A 20929-nucleotide genomic window follows, 5' to 3' on the forward strand; every position below is an offset into this window, starting at 1 on the left:
TTGGTTTGGGGGAGTTGGTGACTGAGCTGAAGGTTGGATGATGGGAGGGCAGGACCATGAGCTTCACATTTATAGCGTGCACCACGCGAGCAACCGCGCCTTTAGTGTGAACAGCTAGACCTGATCTCAAGGTTGTCTTTGACCATTATGTGAACAAACCAGTACCTTTGGTTCGTTTCCCTGTCTCTATACTGTTGAATTAATCTTGTAACGTTATGCATTTCATAGGTTAATTAGTTGGTTACTTAGTGGGTTAAGTGTTTAGTTAGTTAGTTACAGGTTTCTTGTGCACGTTGTGCACGTTTGTAAGTTAGAAAAACTGTTTTGTATTTGTAGTTTTATATGACAGTAATGAATGTGTGTGGATTTAGAACGCCTGAAAATTGGTTTTCTTTCCTCGTCACAAGTGTGTGTGTGTTTCCAGTAAATTGAAGAATCAATTCCAACATTTGGTATCAGAGCTTGGTTGGGATTTGATGCCAAAGATCATGCCGGCGGACTCAACACCTTCAAGCAGCGGATCTAGCAACACAGTGACGTTGAAGACAACTGGAAGAGAAGGGACAGTCTCTCTTCAGTACCCGCTGCTCACAAAGAGCAACTACTCAGCATGGGCGATCAATATGAAGGTGTATATGCGTGCACAAGGTGTATGGGATGCCATTGAGCCCGATCACCCCAACGATGAGGTAGAAATGCGGAAGGATCAGATGGCTCTTGCTGCCATCTATCAAGCCATCAGCGAGGAGACACTTCTCGTGTTGGCTGAGAAGGAGACGGCCAAGGAAGCATGGGAGATGTTGAGGACAATGCACATGGGCGCTGAGCGTGTCAAGGAAGCAAAAATTCAGAATCTGAGAAGTGAGTTTGAGGGTCTTCGCATGCGTGAAGTGGAGACAGTTGATGATTTTGGTGCAAAGTTAACCACTATTGTCAATAAGATTCGTGCATTGGGCGACAAGATAGATGAGGCTTATGTCGTCAAGAAGCTTCTTCGTGCAGTCCCTCCCAAGTTCCTTCAAATTGCATCTACCATTGAACAATTTGGCAACCTCAACACGATGACAGTTGAGGAGGTCATCGGATCGCTCAAGACCCATGAAGAACGATTGCGTGGCTATGGTGAAAATGAGGATGAACAAGTTCTGTTGACAAGTGAAAAGTGGAAAGGGAAACAAGTGAAAGGAGGAGGAGAAAGCTCGTCCAACTCATACAAAGGACGAGGAACGAGTGGTGGCCGTGGTCGTGGCCGTGGGTGTGGCCGTGGCCGTGGTCGTGGTCGCGGGCATGGTGAAAGTGGTCGATGGAATGAATCAAATCACAGTGAGAGAAAGTTCGACAAGTCCAAGGTAAGGTGCTACAATTGTCAAAACTATGGGCACTTTGCCTCGGAATGTCGATCTAAGAAGAAGGAGGAAAAGGCACACTTTGTGGAGGCACAAGAGGATGATGAAGAACCAGCACTCTTAGCGACAGAAATTTGTGAGTGTGAGAATCATAGGGAGATCACAACAGAGGAAGTGATGCTCTATGAGGAGAAAGTGAAGCCAAGGTTGAATGAAGAAGAAGAAGTGGTGCACGACAACTCAGGTTGGTTTCTTGACACTGGAGCAAGCAATCACATGACGGGTTGCAAGGAGCTGTTTTCAGAACTAGATGAAAGCGTGACTGGGAAGGTCAAATTTGGCGATGGTTCTGTTGTGAACATTCGAGGAAAAGGCACTGTGATGTTTCAGTGTCAAAATGGTGAGCATCGATTCTTTACAAATGTTTATTTCATACCTAGACTGCGTAGCAATATAGTGAGTTTAGGTCAATTGGATGAGAATGGATGCAAAACTGTGATAGAAGATGGTTGTTTGTTGGTGTATGATAGAGCTAGAAAGCTGCTGGCAAGAGTAAGAAGATCAAGAAATAGATTGTATATTCTAAACTTGAAAACAACTCACTCAGTGTGTTTGTTGGGGAAATTAAATGAAGTTGAATGGCTGTGGCATGCACGTTATGGCCATTTAAACTTTCAGGCATTGAGGAACATGACCAAGAAGGGAATGGTGATAGGAATGCCTATCGTTGATCACATAACTCAAGTGTGTGATGGGTGTGTCATTGGCAAACATCATCGTACACACTTTCCCCAAAGCGCAAGTTTTCGAGCTGAGACCCCGCTCCAACTCATGCATGGTGACTTGTGTGGCCCAATCACTCCTACAACACCTGGAGGTAACAAATATTTTATGTTGCTTGTTGATGATTATAGTAGGTACATGTGGGTTGTGATGCTCAAGAACAAAGATGAAGCATTACATGCATTCAAGAAGGTGAAGGCAAGTGCAGAGATGGAAGCTAATACTAAGCTGAAGGCATTCCGAACCGATAGGGGTGGGGAGTTCACCTCTAAAGCATTCACCCAGTACTGTGAAGACTCAGGCATCAAGCATTTCCTCACAGCCCCATACTCTCCGCAGCAGAACGGCGTTGTCGAGCGAAGAAACCAAACTGTTTTAGGAATGGTGAGAAGCTTATTAAAAAGCAAACATGTACCAGCTACATTTTGGGGAGAAGCTGTGAAGACAGCAGTATATATATACTCAATCGAGCTCCAACAAAGAGTGTGGAAGGAGTGACACCATATGAGAGGTGGACTGGTCGGAAACCGAAGGTTCAACATCTTCGAGTTTTTGGCTGTTTGGTGCACGTCAAGACTGTGAGTCCATACACAAAGAAGCTGGCTGATAGGAGTGCGCCAATGGTGTTTCTGGGTTATGAACCAGGATCAAAAGCTTACAGAGTTTATGATCCTAATTCAAAGAAGTTGAGAATAAGCAGGGACACAATATTTGAAGAGGATAAGGAATGGAATTGGGGGAATAGACAAGGAGGAGAATATTCTGGAGCTCATTCATGTGGCACGTTCACCGTGCATTATGAATCTGAGAAAGGTGAAGACGCGCAGAACTTTGATGAGCAATCAAGCGGGCAATTCTCTGAAGGTGCGACTTCGCCTCACACTCCCATGAATCATAATCATGCACAGGATGCTGGAGAACCATCAACAAGCTCAGAGAGGCCTCGCAAGTATCGTTCTCTACAAGATGTGTACAATGACACAGTTGAGATGGATGAGGAGGTAGGGCTATGTTTCTTATCTTTAGAAGAACCTGCAACTTATGAAGAAGCAGCAGGCAATGAAAGTTGGAAACAAGCCATGGCGGAAGAAATTGCAGCAATTGAGAGGAATAACACATGGGAATTTGCAGAATTACCAAAAGGGCACCGTGCTATTGGTTTGAAATGGGTATATAAGGTGAAGAAGAATCCTGAAGGAGAAATAGTAAAACACAAAGCTCGACTCGTGGCGAAGGGTTATGTACAAAAACAGGGAGTGGATTTTAATGAGGTATTCGCTCCAGTTGCACGGCTTGAAACTGTAAGGCTCTTGATTGGTCTGGCAGCACAGGAGAACTGGGAAGTACATCACATGGATGTAAAATCTGCATTCCTAAATGGCGAGCTAGAAGAAGAGGTGTATGTAGCACAACCTGTTGGATTCGAAGCAAAGGGCCATGAGGGGCAAGTGCTGAGGCTGAAGAAGGCGTTATATGGACTGCGTCAAGCACCTCGAGCATGGAATTCGAAGCTTGATAAGTGCTTACAGTCATTGGGGTTCATCAAGTGTCCTATGGAGCATGCTGTGTACAAGCAAGAACTGGGGGGTGAAATCCAAGTGATTGGTGTCTATGTAGATGATCTTATTATTACTGGGTCAAGTGTCGAACATATTGCAAAGTTCAAAGAGCAGATGAAGAGGCTATTCGACATGAGTGATCTTGGATTATTGAGCTACTATTTGGGCATTGAAGTGAAGCAAAATTCACATTCCATCACACTGTCTCAGTCAGTATATGCTCTAAAGATACTTGAGAAGCTTGGAATGGCCGAATGCAATCCCTGTCAAATCCCCATGGAGCCGAGACTTAAAATGAGTAAAGTGAATATCAGTCCCCCAGTTGATGCATTTCTGTATAGAAGTGTCATAGGGAGCCTGAGGTACCTAGTCAACACAAGACCTGATTTAGCCTACTCAGTTGGAGTAGTCAGCCGATACATGGAAGCGCCCACAACGACTCACATGACTGCTGTGAAGCAAATACTGAGGTATGTGCGTGGCACTCTAAACTTTGGGTGTTGTTATGACAGGAAGGAGCATATGGGAAAACACTTGATTGGGTATAGCGATAGTGATTTGGCTGGTGATATTGATGATCGGCCATGACAGAAGCAAGCACATTGATATCAAGTATCATTTTATTCGTGATTGTGTTCAAAAGGAAGAAATTGAAGTGAAGTATGTGAAGACTGAGGATCAACTGGCCGATATTCTGACAAAGCCACTTGGTCGTCAGAGGTTTGTCGAGCTGCGTGAGAAAATAGGACTGAAGGATGTGAAGAAGATGCAACAAGATTAAGGGGGTGAATGTTGAATTAATCTTGTAACGTTATGCATTTCATAGGTTAATTAGTTGGTTACTTAGTGGGTTAAGTGTTTAGTTAGTTAGTTACAGGTTTCTTGTGCACGTTGTGCACGTTTGTAAGTTAGAAAAACTGTTTTGTATTTGTAGTTTTATATGACAGTAATGAATGTGTGTGGATTTAGAACGCCTGAAAATTGGTTTTCTTTCCTCGTCACAAGTGTGTGTGTGTTTCCAGTAAATTGAAGAATCAATTCCAACATATACCACCAACTCCATGTTGTCTTTGCCCTTCTTGTCCATGGTCCCAAGTCAGTATTCTCATTCCATGTTCTTTACTTATCCTGTACATCAACGGTTCATGAATCACAATATATGAGTCAACATGATTTGTTCAAAGGGCAGCGTAAGGAAAATTAAATTCCAAATTAATACTCGAGGGCCTATGTTTGAGAGGACGTGACCATGATTACTGGCTAGCGCGTAGGTCTGCGTGGTAGCTACTATTAATTTGCAGGCAAAAAACCAATCCATATGTAAGTAGCGCAAGACCAAAACAAAGCCCTGCACTCACAATATTGTTCCCCAGTGCGACCAAAAACTCAATAACATACTCCTGCTTCCCTGTACATGCATGCCCCCCGACCAATTAATATTCCAATATCTTTTAAAATATTCATAACAGCCCAAGGGGTACGTAAAGTCATATATCCTAATAAAACGCATCTAATTTTTTTTTGTGTCTTTCTTTAAAAAAATGAAAAGCTTAGATCCTTGATATCATCATCGAGAATTAATTCTTGATATACGTATAGTAACGCATGACATTAAGATGTTATATACACGTGGATGAATGACAAAACTGATCGTCCTCCATAATTTAAAAAACGTAAATCGGTCTCTTGTTTATATAATGATGATAATTATAAATAAACTATATATACTCTCTAAACTACTACATTAATTGCTAGGCGCATGAGTCACCATGGAAACCCCCCCTACCGTAACCCTCCAAAAAAAAGCAGCGTTTGGATGCAGTAATGTAATAGTAGTTTAAAAAGTTACATTCTAGCTAGTTATCACTATTCATTTCCAATTGAATTTTCGTGAGTATAAAAGTAGATATGAATTTTAATTAAAGTAAACTTTCAAATATGAATGTATGAAAATATGAATTTTAAAGTAACATCAAGATTTGATAACTCGATATTTATATAACATCCATATTAAATAATATAAGTGTTTTTCTAATAGTTGCCCATGGACACCCAGCATTGAGGATGAGAGAAATATAGAGAGGAGAGATAAGAAGAGAAATTAGTGCGTCACGGAATCTTTTTTATTTCCTAATAGGTCCCTCAGCCGTTAGAAAAACCAATAATAAAAAACAAGATGTTCATAAACATTTTATGTTTGATTACTTATTTTTTTTCTTAATTAAGAAGTGAACTACTTGCTGTACGTATCCACTTATATTAGATATGGTTATTTTGAAAATTTAATCATCAAAAGAAAAGATGTAAAAATAGGAATAGAGAGGTCGTAAGAGAAAAATAAAGGGCCAATTATATACATAACTAAACTCAAACAAACTCATTCCTCGGTTATTAGTCATCACTAGCGGTGCAAAATGCTAATGTGCTCCTAATAACGACCAATGCCATGTGAGTCAAACGAGGTTAAGTAAGTTTGTGCGTCTCTCATGACTTAAACTTCTAAATGATCAAAGCCCATTAGCATTTTATGTTAGGACTTAATTTCTCGGAGTTGCAGCTCCATTTGAAAACCCTCTCGTTTAATGCATGCATCTGCGTAGATGCTTTATTTTGTGTTTTTCTTTTCTTCAAAAAGTAACTGGCGCTAGGGTTAGGGCTAGGAAAATGAATCATGAATTGGGCTAGGACTAGGTAGGGTCAGGGTTTGCAACAGCTACTTAATTAAAGGATTCTGTTTTTTATCTTAAAAAGAGAACGAGAGATATCTTCGATCCCTTATCAATTACCAGATTAGGAAAATGAATCATGATGGAGGAAGGTCGCTCTCGACATGGGAAATTAATGAGCAAACAAGAGTCACAAAACCCTCCAATGGGAAGTGGTCATCTTCCTGCAGAGGGCCAGTAAAGAGCAGCGTATATTCATAATGACGTCGTCGTATTTTCAGAGGCGGGAGAAATTGAATTTCCAGACCTAGGAGTGGTCCAAGATAGCCAAGTTGTTATGAAGCTACTCCATCTGAGTGCTCCTATATTGGAGGGACACATTTCACTTGTCCCCCTATTGGTCCCATATTTTGGGTCCTTGGGGAATTTTTCTACCAACATATTCAAATATAAATCTTAACAAATCAAAAGGGCAACCGCATCTCAACTCTAGTATTAACTATTCATAAACGATCGCGTACTTCGTAATTATTACTATCAGCTTGAAGAGCTTCTCTAATCCTTACAGGCATCGGGACCACCAATATAGGATCGCTCAGATGGAGTAGCTTCATAACAACTTGGCTATCTTGGACCACTCCTAGGTCTGGAAATTCAATTTCTCCCGCCTCTGAAAATACGACGACGTCATTATGAATATACGCTGCTCTTTACTGGCCCTCTGCAGGAAGATGACCACTTCCCATTGGAGGGTTTTGTGACTCTTGTTTGCTCATTAATTTCCCATGTCGAGAGCGACCTTCCTCCATCATGATTCATTTTCCTAATCTGGTAATTGATAAGGGATCGAAGATATCTCTCGTTCTCTTTTTAAGATAAAAAACAGAATCCTTTAATTAAGTAGCTGTTGCAAACCCTGACCCTACCTAGTCCTAGCCCAATTCATGATTCATTTTCCTAGCCCTAACCCTAGCGCCAGTTACTTTTTGAAGAAAAGAAAAACACAAAATAAAGCATCTACGCAGATGCATGCATTAAACGAGAGGGTTTTCAAATGGAGCTGCAACTCCGAGAAATTAAGTCCTAACATAAAAAAGATAAGTAATCAAACATAAAATGTTTATGAACATCTTGTTTTTTATTATTGGTTTTTCTAACGGCTGAGGGACCTATTAGGAAATAAGAAAGATTCCGTGGCGCACTAATTTCTCTTCTTATCTCTCCTCTCTATATTTCTCTCATCCTCAATGCTGGGTGTCCATGGGCAACTATTAGAAAAACACTTATATTATTTAATATGGATGTTATATAAATATCGAGTTATCAAATCTTGATGTTACTTTAAAATTCATATTTTCATACATTCATATTTGAAAGTTTACTTTAAAATTCATATCTACTTTTATACTCACGAAAATTCAATTGGAAATGAATAGTGATAACTAGCTAGAATGTAACTTTTTAAACTACTATTACATTACTGCATCCAAACGCTGCTTTTTTTGGAGGGTTACGGTAGGGGGGGTTTCCATGGTGACTCATGCGCCTAGCAATTAATGTAGTAGTTTAGAGAGTATATATAGTTTATTTATAATTATCATCATTATATAAACAAGAGACCGATTTACGTTTTTTAAATTATGGAGGACGATCAGTTTTGTCATTCATCCACGTGTATATAACATCTTAATGTCATGCCTTACTATACGTATATCAAGAATTAATTCTCGATGATGATATCAAGGATCTAAGCTTTTCATTTTTTTAAAGAAAGACACAAAAAAAAAATTAGATGCGTTTTATTAGGATATATGACTTTACGTACCCCTTGGGCTGTTATGAATATTTTAAAAGATATTGGAATATTAATTGGTCGGGGGGCATGCATGTACAGGGAAGCAGGAGTATGTTATTGAGTTTTTGGTCGCACTGGGGAACAATATTGTGAGTGCAGGGCTTTGTTTTGGTCTTGCGCTACTTACATATGGATTGGTTTTTTGCCTGCAAATTAATAGTAGCTACCACGCAGACCTACGCGCTAGCCAGTAATCATGGTCACGTCCTCTCAAACATAGGCCCTCGAGTATTAATTTGGAATTTAATTTTCCTTACGCTGCCCTTTGAACAAATCATGTTGACTCATATATTGTGATTCATGAACCGTTGATGTACAGGATAAGTAAAGAACATGGAATGAGAATACTGACTTGGGACCATGGACAAGAAGGGCAAGATCCTTAGTAATGTTGCCTGACTCCACCGTTTCAACCCATGAAGACTCGAGTTTCCGGACAAATTCCAAGAGTCTATCATGCTTGTCAAGCTTTGCTCTGCACAGAAAACAATCAACAATTTCAATAAACAAACTCCATGAAAGATTTTGTAGACTAACGTCGAATTTATCATAGCAGAGTTGGTTCTATTTAACTGCTACAGGTTTAACATTACTGTCATTGCACTCTAAGAAAATTATCCAATATTCAACTTCCAAAGATTGGAAAGACTAAAGGCTACAAGTTCACGGTACAACATAGGACCACAACACTTACCTGTGTTCAAGTCGATGTGACCACGCAAAAATGTGGAAGCAATATTGTTTGTGCTAGTCTCCTGTCCCTTCTGGTCTTGTAATCAAGGAGTGAGAAATAATGCAACTTGATATCAGAGAAATAATGCAACTTGCAAAGATAAGTAATGAGAAATAATGCAACTTTAGAGCATTGATATCAGAGAACAATGCAACTTGTCATTGAACATATTAATTATATCAAAATGGACAAGACAATTTCATAAGACCATCTCCAATGGCCAACAATCTCAACAATTTTTTGATGCAATGGCAAGGCAAGTAGGAAGGCATTTGAAAAGGAGGGGAGAGAAAGTGAGGAGAAAGGCAAAATTTGCCTTCCTGTTAACTTTCAAAATGGGCCCCACATGTCATAAACTTTTTATAATTATTCTCACCTTGTTTTTAAATGACTTTTTTGATCAATAATTATTTGAAATTATTTTTTTATTTTTCACCACTATTTATTATTTTTTCAAGATCTATAAATAGAGATTAAGTTTGTGTTCTTTGGATACCAAAAAAAATTTAAATTTTTTGCTTAGTTATCATAGTTGAGTGATGTGGAGGAAAGATAAAGTGAAAAAACTTTTTGAAAAACTAGTTGTTGTGAAGTTGAAAGGCAATTGGAAAAAGCAAGTGATGTGGATGAAGAATAAAGTGAGGTGGAAGGAGAGAGAAAGACAATATTTGCCTTGCCATTGGAGATGGTCTAAGGGGGGGTTATTGGTTGGGACAAATTGGGGCCAAGTGGGAAAATTGTTCCAATGGAATAATTTTACCCTTTAGGATATTTTGAGTGGGGTAAAGTGGGATAATGGGATAATTTGAGCCTTTGATTTGATAATTCATGTGAGATAATTGATGATGTGCATCTATTAATTATTTCTAAATTAACTTATCCAATTGGTTTAGTATTTTATTTAGTATATTATTATAATATAAATATTATTTTACTTTATATTAAAATATAATATATTGTACTATACTTACAAATTACTATTATTAATTATTATATTGTATTATATTATATTATATTAGCATGCTATACTATATATAATAATTAATATAATATAATATCAATATATTTAATATAATATTTTAATAATATAATATTATGTCATATATATAATAACTATAATAATATTTTATAAATTAATTATATAATAATATATTATATAATAATATATGCTATTAAAATATTATATAATATTAAAATAAATACGTTATACTATAATTACTAATTAATATTATATAATAACATATTAAATAATACTATTAATATATGTTATTATATAATATTATTAATATATGTTATTAAAATATTATATAATATTAAAATAAATACGTTATACTATAATTACTAATTAATATTATATAATAACATATTAAATAATACTATTAATATATGTTATTATATAATATTATTAATATATGTTATTAAAATATTATATAATATTATAATAAATACCTTATACTATAATTACTCATTAATATTATATAATAATATATTACATAATATTATAAATATATGTTATTAAAATATTATATAATATTATAATAAATACGTTATACTATAATTACTATTATATAATATTATTAATAAATGTTATTAAATTATGTTATTAAAATATTAATATATGTTATATTTTATATATCATATCATATATTTATAATATAATTAGCATGTATTAGTTAAGTAATACAAAAATATTTTAAAATTATCCCAATTGTCTTCAAAGTGGAACAACATTGTTCTAATATGAAGGATGAGGTAAATTTTTACTATTGGAACAAAATTTTTGTATATGAGTGGGGTAATTTTATCCCAAGTTGTGTAATTGTCTCACTAGTGTTCCAAAAAAACCAATAACACAAAAAGGTATTATCCTTGTTTCATTGTCCTAATGAATAACACTATGAAATAGAATCCCTAAAATTATCCCATTATCCCCCAAAATGTCCCAACCAATAACCTCCCCCTAAGCAAAACATAAAATTTTCATGTTTACTTTACCTTGTTGCAATGAGGAATGAGTTATTGCAATGCTCTCATCTTCTCATTAATTATGTCTCTTCTTCTCTGTAGTCAAAAGGAACTGATAGTCAAAGCACAATACAAAAGAAACCTAAAGGAACTGACAGTCAGAGCACAATACAAAAGAAACCTAAGTATCGAATGTAAGGCAATATCACAATACAAAAGAAACCGAAGTATCGAATTCAAGGCAATAAATAACAATAGATATTACCCGCTCCGATAGATTGTGAACTTCAGCAGCACGACTTTTTCTGGTGGATGTAGACCGTTGAGTGTGCTTTTTAGCCTCAATCGATTCATATTCAGCCTCCTACAAAATTTTCAAGTTAAAGATGTAGTTATCAATAGACTGATAAAACGAAAATTCTATATAAATTACGCATAAATTTTCATAGCCAACCTCGCTATGGCATTCAGATTCCTCTGCATCTCTCCCCTTCCTCTTGCTGTTCTGATTGCTCATACTCTGCTTCCCTGTTGTCCTCCCAAAACTACAACCAGACCCACCGGATGAAGAAGTCATAGTAGTATCAAATGTATTTGCGTGAACTCCTTGAAGCGAAATCATCAGTCCTCTGCCTTTTGACTAATTATTTTACTTTCTCTTTCTTAGTAATAATTATTTTACTACATCTTTCTTATTACTAATTATTTTACTTTCTTTTTCATATATCTTCTTTTGTTTTTCTATATTTCCTACATCTAAAATGAATCAGAAAACTTCCAACTTCATTAACCTCCCAACTTTTCCTAACTTTTTGACATTAATGATTTTTTTTAGAATGGCCTCTATGAGGGTAAAAATTAGTTAATACTACTGAATTTTTATCTCCAATTTAATAAGACTCAATTAACAAATTTCCTTTTTTTCTTTTTTACCCTAACAATCAAGCAATTTCAATTGATTCAACAATATTATTAGCAACTTCCTCAGGGTGAAAGACTGATCAAGCATACAAATCCAAACTTTTTCACATAAACAGCTAGATACTTCAATCAACACTTGAGGATCACATGAAAGAACTTGAGGGGAACAAAAAAAATGCAAATTTAACATTTTTAATACAGAAAAACTCAGCAGCAACTAAACCCATCACAATAATCATCAAAATTAAGGGGCTTTAAGCACATTACCACACGTGGAAGAAGTCGTAATTGGAACCCTAGACTTCGATTCTGAATCGGATCCCAAGAATCCCACTCCAATTCCTTAGTCTTCTTCATATAAAACATATAGGACGTAGGATGATGTTACATCATCATTTCCGGCAGTGGCGGATCTACGACGTTTTCAGTGGTGGTTCAAAATATACACTAATTTTTTTTCAAATAATAGAGAAAAAATAATAAAGAAAGAGATATTAAAAGGGGAAAATTTTCTTTTTTTTAAGCAATGATTTGGCTTATATATATAAAAAAAATTATAGAAAGCCTTAAAGGAGTAGACGGAACAAAGGGATAAAAAGAAAGAAAAAGAAGAAAAAAAGAAATATAGGGGAAGTAAAAAAGAAAAGAAGCATAAAATAGAAAAGTTAAGTTGAAAATTAAAGTTTTGAAGGCTAGGAGATTCGATCTCCAGATCTCTTGCATAAGTTCTTAACCAACTTCGACCACTAGGCTGTAGATATGTTTTGTATTGTTACTGATATATATAATATATAAGGTTTCTTGAAAACCTGAGGTGGTTCAAGTGAACCACCTTGAACAAGGGTGGATCCGCCCCTGGGGAAGAGGAAAAGGGGGGAGGGGTTGGAGAGATGGAAGAGGTGGGAGAGGTGTGGAGGGAGGGTCGGGGAGATTATTGGCACCTCTTAAAATCCCCTGACTCTGAGCTTTCTAGGGGAAAGGGGAAAGGGGAAAGGGGAGCAAAATTTTGGGGGGAAAGGGGGCGGCGAAATTTTGGGGGAAAAGGCAGGGGTTGATGAGTAAATTTTTTTTTTTAAAATGGGTTATCTATCCTAGACGGAAATTTATGCTAGGATGTATCGGATATTCCATCTAGGATAGCTAACCCATTTTTTTTTTAAAAAAAAAAAATTAAAAAAACAATATATTTTGCTATCATAGACCGAAATTTTCGTTTAGGATGTTTATCCTAGACGGAATATTCTAGACGAAAGATTACTTTGAACCAACCCTTCAGGATAAAAGGAACAGCATCGCAACAAAAAAAATTAGAGAAGATTTAGGAAAAAGAAGGCATTGCTTAAACCCTAGAAATTTCAAGCAAAACCTTGAAGAAAAAAATATATAAAAATGAGAGGAAATCACTAAACTTCTCGTCTTACCAAACTCAGCCCTTTAGGGACTAAAGGAACAAAATCACAACAAGTTAAAGAAGAATGGGAAAAAAAGGACCGAATGCAGTTGCTTAAACCCTAGAAATTTAAACCAAAATTACCCAAGTTTTCGGGCTAATTTGTTTGCTTCGCTTCACTCCTCGGAAATCCTTTTTTTTTTTGTTAAGTCCCCTCTCCCTCTCAAAGTTTTATCATCTGATGTTTGTTTTTCTTTGCCTTGTCATTTATCCAACTCTTGTATGCACCTTGTTTTTTTTTCCTATCTTACTCTGAGCAGTTAGCATCCAATAAAAAAGATCTGATTTCTTCACCATAACACTCTACTTTTTATGATGTTTTCTTCTAGTCATAAAACTAATGTTATCGCATCAAAATATTTATATATATCTATATAAAATAAGAAAATGTTGTGATAAACTTCTGAATCTTTTTAATTAATGCAGAATGAGGCCTTTCTTAAAAAGGGTTTCGGAGATACAGTTTCGGACAGAAATTCTCTTGTATTTGACCCTTCTCTTGGGGATCGTATTATTTATGTAAGATTTAGTCAATCACATTATATGAGGGTACATTTTTTCATCAATTACATTTCGGTTAAATTATATTGTCAATATCTAAGCTTAATTGAATTTCTAATCTCAATTACCCTGGGGGACTTGTATGAACAACCTATCTAGTACACTCTTTGTTAGACCCTAGAGGGGGGTGATTAGGGTCTTATGCTAATCTAATCCGATTATGTGCCAATTAAAACTATTAACAGAATATCCTAGCAAGAATGAAATGCAATAAGATATATTAGCTAAGATAAGGCAATGTGAACAAAGAAATATATCCTAGCAAAGAGATATACTTTGAGATATATATATGCAAGGATATGAAACTAACACAAGGGTAAACAATATGAAATAAGATAGTGGATGATATAAATAATGAGACAATGATGATATGAGCAATGAGCACAAATATAAATAAACGCCAAAGCACACTCAAACACAATCAAATGATCACGGAGTTCGGACCTTCCGTCCTACGTCTCCGCTCTCCACTCCCGGGGAGAAATCCACTATCACAATCCGGTTTGGAAGCCGGAACTACTACACACTCGGTTTTCTAGCTAACCGAAAACTCTACAACTCACACTATTACAAACCCACTCTACACCCCCACAAGTGTTGGACCTAGCCGTGTCTCCCTCAAGTGCTCGGTTACAACCTCTCCCTAGGTTCGTCAACTGACGCCACTCCTCTTGGGACGATCCCCAACTCTCACCACACGCTCCTCTCGGTGTACAAGTATATTACAAAGTGATCTCACGATTAAGCACAATACAAAGAATGATTGTTCTCTAATAGAGAACACAATAAAAGCTCACACTCAATTGATACAACTCTCACCAACCCAAATATACTATGTATGTAAATACAATAAGCTCAAGTGGTTGTGTATGTAAACAATGAGTAAATCAAAATCAAACTAAACTCAATACAAATGCTAGCTTATAGAAATGTAAATCAAACGTATAAATAGCTAAATATGAGTTTAGAGATTCTTCTCTGAATAACAAGATGGAAAGATGAAGATTGCTCAAACAATGTAGATGATCTCCTCCACTTGTGAACCAACCAAAAACAGCTTTAAACCAAACTTAAACCCCTGTTAAAACTTTTATAAACTTGTTTAAAACATCCCATTGGTTACTGAGATAGAAGGGGGTTTGGGGGTTTATATAGGAAGAGGAAGCAGTAGCAAAAAAACCCAAAGGAAAAGACCAAACAGCCCAAGAATCAGAAATCTGATTCTGTACCAAAAGAACCGTTGGGATAAATGGTGGTGCAACAAAAACAACAGGAAAAGCTCCAGAGACTTCGGCGGTCGGCCGTGGTGGTCGACCGTGGGAAATCTCGAGCTCACGGTCGACCGCGGCGGTCGACCGTGAAAGTCTCTGCTGCCCACTGACGAAAGAACTCAGGCGCAGTCGACCGTGGCGGTTGACTGTGAACTGATATATGAAATTCCAGGTTTTAAAAATAGTTTGCTGATTTTAAAACACTGTTTAAAAATATCAAATAAATTTCAAAAATTATGAAACTTTGAAAAATGATTGTAGACATGATAATACACATGCTACAAAAACTGATTTTCTAAAAGGACTTCTCAAATGAGAAATATCATCATTTTAAAAAATAGTCCAAAACACGAAAATGTAAACATATGAATTTTGACATTTAGGCTAAACCATGTTTTGAAACTTTGCACAATAATTATGTAGACTTAATAAAATATGTATATGATTATTGTTAAGTCCAAAAACTAAGAATATAATATTTTTACAAATACAATAGAAAAATAAAACATATGAGTATGTATATGAAATATATTTGTTTCATATCTAAGTAGTTAAACCAAATCACAATAATAAATATGAAATATGTAATTTCATATTTATAACCATAAAAACCAAAACTTGTGTTGTATATATATATGACTACATATATATACAAGGAAACTAATAAAATGTGTGTGTATATGATATTGAGCTTAGAGTATCTAACACACATAATATAAAACCTAAACTAGATTACTCAAGCCGATCTTGATCTTCAATAAGCTTGACTTGGTACACTATGCAGATGAAGCTGAACTTGGATCTTGAACTTGAATTGCATAAGCATCACTCCATAATTCCGCCAACCTCCATTTGATATTATCGTTGAAGCGTTATTCCATCCATCCTCCAACACGTTGTTTGCCTAGAATAAATACGAAAACACAAATACTAGACAAACAACATTAGATGTAAATTGTTTGCTAAATCACCATCAAAACAAGAAGGCCAACACTCTTTACCTTAATTTGGGTCTTGTGACTCTTTTTTTTTTGGTCAATGAAGAATTTTATTCATTTACCAAAATGGAAAGTATTTGTACATCAGATATACAGTATATGAACTGGAAAAACAATCAAGAAATCAACAGAAAAAGAAAACTAAGGCCAGCTAAGTATATACAATGGTTTTATAGTGATATAAGCCATTCTTTTTTTTTCCGCTGGATATGAACCATTTAATATGATAGTCATGATATCAACTTTGATTTCTTTGATAATCTGCTCAACACTCTTGGATTTTGATTTGAAGAATCTGGTGTTGCGCTCCCTCCACAACCTGTAGATAGTAGAAGAAAACATCATTCTTTTCACTTTTTTCTTAAAACCTCTTCCTCTCAGCCTGTAAATGAATCAATCTAACAAGCGATTCCAGTCACAAGTCTTCCAATCGAATTGAAGCCAATCCATGATCCCATTCCAAACTGCATTCGTGAAGCTGCATTCAAAAAAGAGATGATTTCGGGATTCCAGAACAGTATCATTACATAAGCAACAGAGGCCAGTGTTGATGATTCCTCTTTTGAGCAATCGATCTCTTGTAAGAAGCCTGTTTTGTACAGCTAGCCACAGAATGAAACAGTGCTTTGGGTAGCTCAAGTTATCCCATACTGTTGTGAACCATGGAACCTTAGTAGTTGCTGGGGAAATTTTTAAATAAAGCTCAGATAAACACACTTTTGAATTCCTATGACAAGAGCTGATGATTTGCTTCAAAACATCAACACTTCCACAACTTGCAATAGCCTTATTCCTGACTTTGAGCAGTTGTTTCCAAAACCAAGAATCCCATTTTTTCACGTAACTTGCCAAATTAATGTATCTTTTAAATAGTTGCAGTGGATCCATTTTAACCACAGTAACTCCTTATGTGTATGTATATACCATATGGTTCTTAATGCAGAGGCTATGTTCCATGTATTTGCTAAGAATATCCTCAATCCTCCATATTTTTTTTCTTTACAAACTTTATCCTAAGCAACCGGTGGGGATTTAAAAGCCTAATTTGTTTTGCCCCATATGAAATCTCTACACAAATCATCAATCTTCTGCAGGACCTTTGCTGGTAAAATATAATTAGAAGTCTAAAAAATTTGAACACACAATAGTACAGTCTTTATGACATGAAGTCTACCAGCATATGACAAGTGCTTGTGCTTCAGCCAGGTTTGAAATTGACTAGAGATTTTCTGAAAAAGAGGAGTGCAATCAACGTATGACAATCTCTTGCATATTAGAGGAACACCAAGATAACTTATAGGGAAGACTCCTTTAGGAAACCCCAGGCACCTATGAATTGAGTTTTTAACAGAGTCCTCTACTCCTCCATAGAAAATAGAACATTTTGAGAGGTTGGCTTCAAGGCCAGAGTGACTCCAAAATCCTTAACACACTGATATAACTTTTGAATTGAGTAAAAATCCCCTTACAAGACAGGAGGAGGTCATCAGCAAAGGTGAGGTGTGTGATCTTGAGCTTTCCACACTTAGGATGGAACTTGAACTCCTTATCTTGCTTCAACATATTCATGTTCCTAGAGAGGTAATCAATACCCATAATAAACAAATATGGGGATAAGGGATCTCCCTGCCTCAACCCTCTTTCACCTTTGAAGTATCCATGCATAGATCCATTAAGTGAAATAGAATATTTAGGAGAAGAGATGCATATCATAATCCAATTGGTAAACTCATTAGGGAACCCCAATCCTTTCATCATGTTCTCCAGAAAATCCCAACTGATTGTATCAAAAGCTTTCCTTATGTCAATGTTTAGCATAGCTCTTGGGGATAAATGTTTCCTTCCAATGTAACATCATCTCCCACAATAGGCCATGCAGATTTGTAGAAAGAAGAGCTATAACCATCTGGTCCTGGGGCCTTATTTTCAGGGATAGAGAACACAACCAATCTGATTTCCTCTTTTGTAACAAGGCTAGTTAAATTCCTGGCTTGAATATCAGTAAGACATGGTCCACTCTGGATTATGTTAATATCAGGCTTGGTGGTTGAAATAGCTGTACCCATTAGATTCTTATAATAAGAGATGAGTTCCTTCGCGATCCCCCCCCCCCCATGTTATTATAGAGAACCATAATTCTATTGTGATGTCTGTTTGCCTTGATAACAGAATGAAAAAACTTTGTGCTTTTATCACCTTGAAGACACCAGGAAACTCTTGCTTTTTGTTGATAGAAGGATAATTCACATTCCAAGAGCTTGTTATAAGAATTAATGCAATCTTTTTCCTGTTTTATGAAAATAGAATTAAGAGGCTCAAGCTGAAGCAGATTTTGGACATTCTCCAGCTCAGTTTTGGCTCTAAGGACTTTCTCACTAATATTGTAGAAGCTCCTTTTGTTTAAATCTTTTAGTGCATTCCTTAAAAGCTTCAGCTTTGTATGAACTTTGAATATTGTATATCCTTCAATGGGGGATTGCCATATTGATGAAACTGTAGGAAGGAATTTTTCATGATTGGCCCACATTTGGAAGAACCTAAAAGGTTTTTTACCTTTGACATTGTCCTCATAGATAGACACCAGGGCAGGTGAGTGATTAGAGAAACTAGGAGACAAAAATTCAACATGGCTCGCATTGTATTCTAGTAACCAAGAATCATTTACTAAAGCCCTGTCAAGCCTACTCCAAACCCTTGTTGTGGAGTCTTGTTTGTTGTCCCAAGTAAAAAAACATCCAATGGTTTTGAGATGTATCAGATTACAGTCTTCAATAAACTGATTAAAATCCCTTGTATCTGCATCAGAAAGCATAGAGCCCACTAGCTTCTCCTCATTGCTTATCAAGGCATTGAAGTCTCCACATATAAGCCAAGGTAAATTCCCTATGTTTTGATGAATTTGAGATAATTCCGACCATAAATTTTTCCTGGCTTCCAGATGGTTGAATCAATAGACTGAAGAAATGATACAACTTAATCTTCCATCAGTGGTCTTAATAGCACATGTGACTTGATGAGCTGAAAATTTGTTTATTTGAATGTCCATAATATGTGGATCCCATAGAATTACAATCATGGCTTTATCAGTGTTATTCCCATTTGAAAACCAGTTCCAGTCTCTAGCTATCTTATTAGCAATTGATTGAACATTACCATCTTTAATCTTGGTTTTAAGAAGGGCTAGGAAAGATAAATGATATTGCATTCTGTGTAATTTCACCAAATGTTGCTTAGGGGATTTATTTAATCCCCTAACATTCCAAAAGGATAGGTTCATAAATTTGAACCCCCTCTATCAATTGTAGAGGGATAAAATCCATCAGTCAGATTTGTCAAAGGAGAGAAAGAGTTAATAGATTTACTTTTTGTTTTCTTGCTTTGACTTAGTGTCCAAGGGGTATCAAGTAAGAGATTTTCCCTTTTTCCAGAAACTGGCTGTTGAGCATGTGCAACATGCACAGATCTGAGCATTCCATCTTGTGTAGCTTCAGGTTCTTTTTCCTGCATTTTCAGAGAGTATTGTCCATCAGAATTGCTAACTGAGCCTTCAAAATTAGTCTGTGCCTGCAAAACATGCACAACATGCACGGTATTTTCCCCAGCAGAAAAACTCCTATTATTCAAGCTTCTTGTAAAAGACTGAACATGTAGAGGCTCAGATCCATGCTGAAGAGTCTGTTCAAATTGTTGCACAGGAGGATCATTTTCCTGGGGATGTTGATCATTGGCCATATTTCTAGAATCCTTATTTCTAGGATTTTCAACAACCATACTATCCTGAAGATTACTAACAGCTCTTGGCATTTGTTTAGGAACCCATCTTAGTGTCCTAGATTTTCTTTTGCAGAAACTTACTTCATGCCCAACCTGTTTGCAGTGCTCACACCATTTAGGCTTAAATTCATAGTAGACATTTTGCTTAATCAATTTTCCATTTGGTCCTTGAATAGAAATATGATCAGGAAGCTCTGATGGTAATTTTACTTCTACAAGAACCCTAGCATAGGCAAGTCTCTGTCTATTTGCCGTGAGCTTGTCTGTGGCTATTGGCTTACCAATTACACTTGCAATTTTGCTTAAGCACTTAGCATTCCATAAATTGAGTCTTAAACCTGGTAATTGTATCCACAGAGGATATATATTATCAAAACTCCTCTCAATTTCATCATCATTAGACCAATGCTTTAAGAGTAATGGCCTAGATCCAAAGAACCAATGGCCATTTTCTATGATATCACTCATTTCTTGCTCTGTATTGAACTTGAACAAGAAAATTCCTGTTTTTAAGAGAAAAACGTCAGGGGTTGCCAATGGAGCCCAAGCTTTCTTGACAAACATCTCCATAGCTTTGAATTTAGCATTTAGGCCTAGGACCTACCCAATGAGGGAAAATTCCACAAGGATTTACATTCATTCCATTCCAATTAGGAGTCAAATCAGGAATTGATTGATCTAAACCTTGAGATTGATCTAAACCTTGAGGATCAAGAGATTCAACTACAAAAACTTCATCATCAGCCTAAGAAGATCGATGAGAGCTACTCGGATCTTTACAAGAAAATGAAGACTTACAGAGATGACGATATTAGCACCTGAGGCTTAGGATCTTCAAGAAAATTTGTAGATCTAAGGATTTCTTCCATCGATTTCTTTATTTTTTTCACCTCTAGGACCCGTTGACCCCATGATTCCCAAATCTTCATCATCTTCACTGATTCTTGTATCAAGATGATCCCCAGAAGGTAGAAAGCTTGGATTTGATTCTCGTAATCCAATGCTAAGAATCTTCTTACCGCTGCTTCTCTTTTTTTTCACCATCAA

The 20929-nt window shown here is 36.3% G+C and overlaps 1 protein-coding gene across 1 annotated transcript; it reads right to left on the minus strand.

The window, feature by feature from the left end:
• LOC109832043 (transcription factor PIF5-like) lies at positions 10938-12186 on the minus strand. Its single transcript, XM_020399498.1, has 3 exons — positions 11362-12186; positions 11173-11271; positions 10938-11003 (listed from the first exon to the last, which is right to left on the minus strand). Exons 1-3 carry the CDS (start codon positions 11527-11529, stop codon positions 10959-10961), a joined length of 312 nt encoding a protein of 103 aa, XP_020255087.1. The 5' UTR covers positions 11530-12186; the 3' UTR covers positions 10938-10958.

Source organism: Asparagus officinalis, chromosome 3 (assembly GCF_001876935.1).
Source record: "Asparagus officinalis chromosome 3, Aspof.V1, whole genome shotgun sequence".
In the NCBI taxonomy this organism is placed as follows: domain Eukaryota; kingdom Viridiplantae; phylum Streptophyta; class Magnoliopsida; order Asparagales; family Asparagaceae; genus Asparagus; species Asparagus officinalis.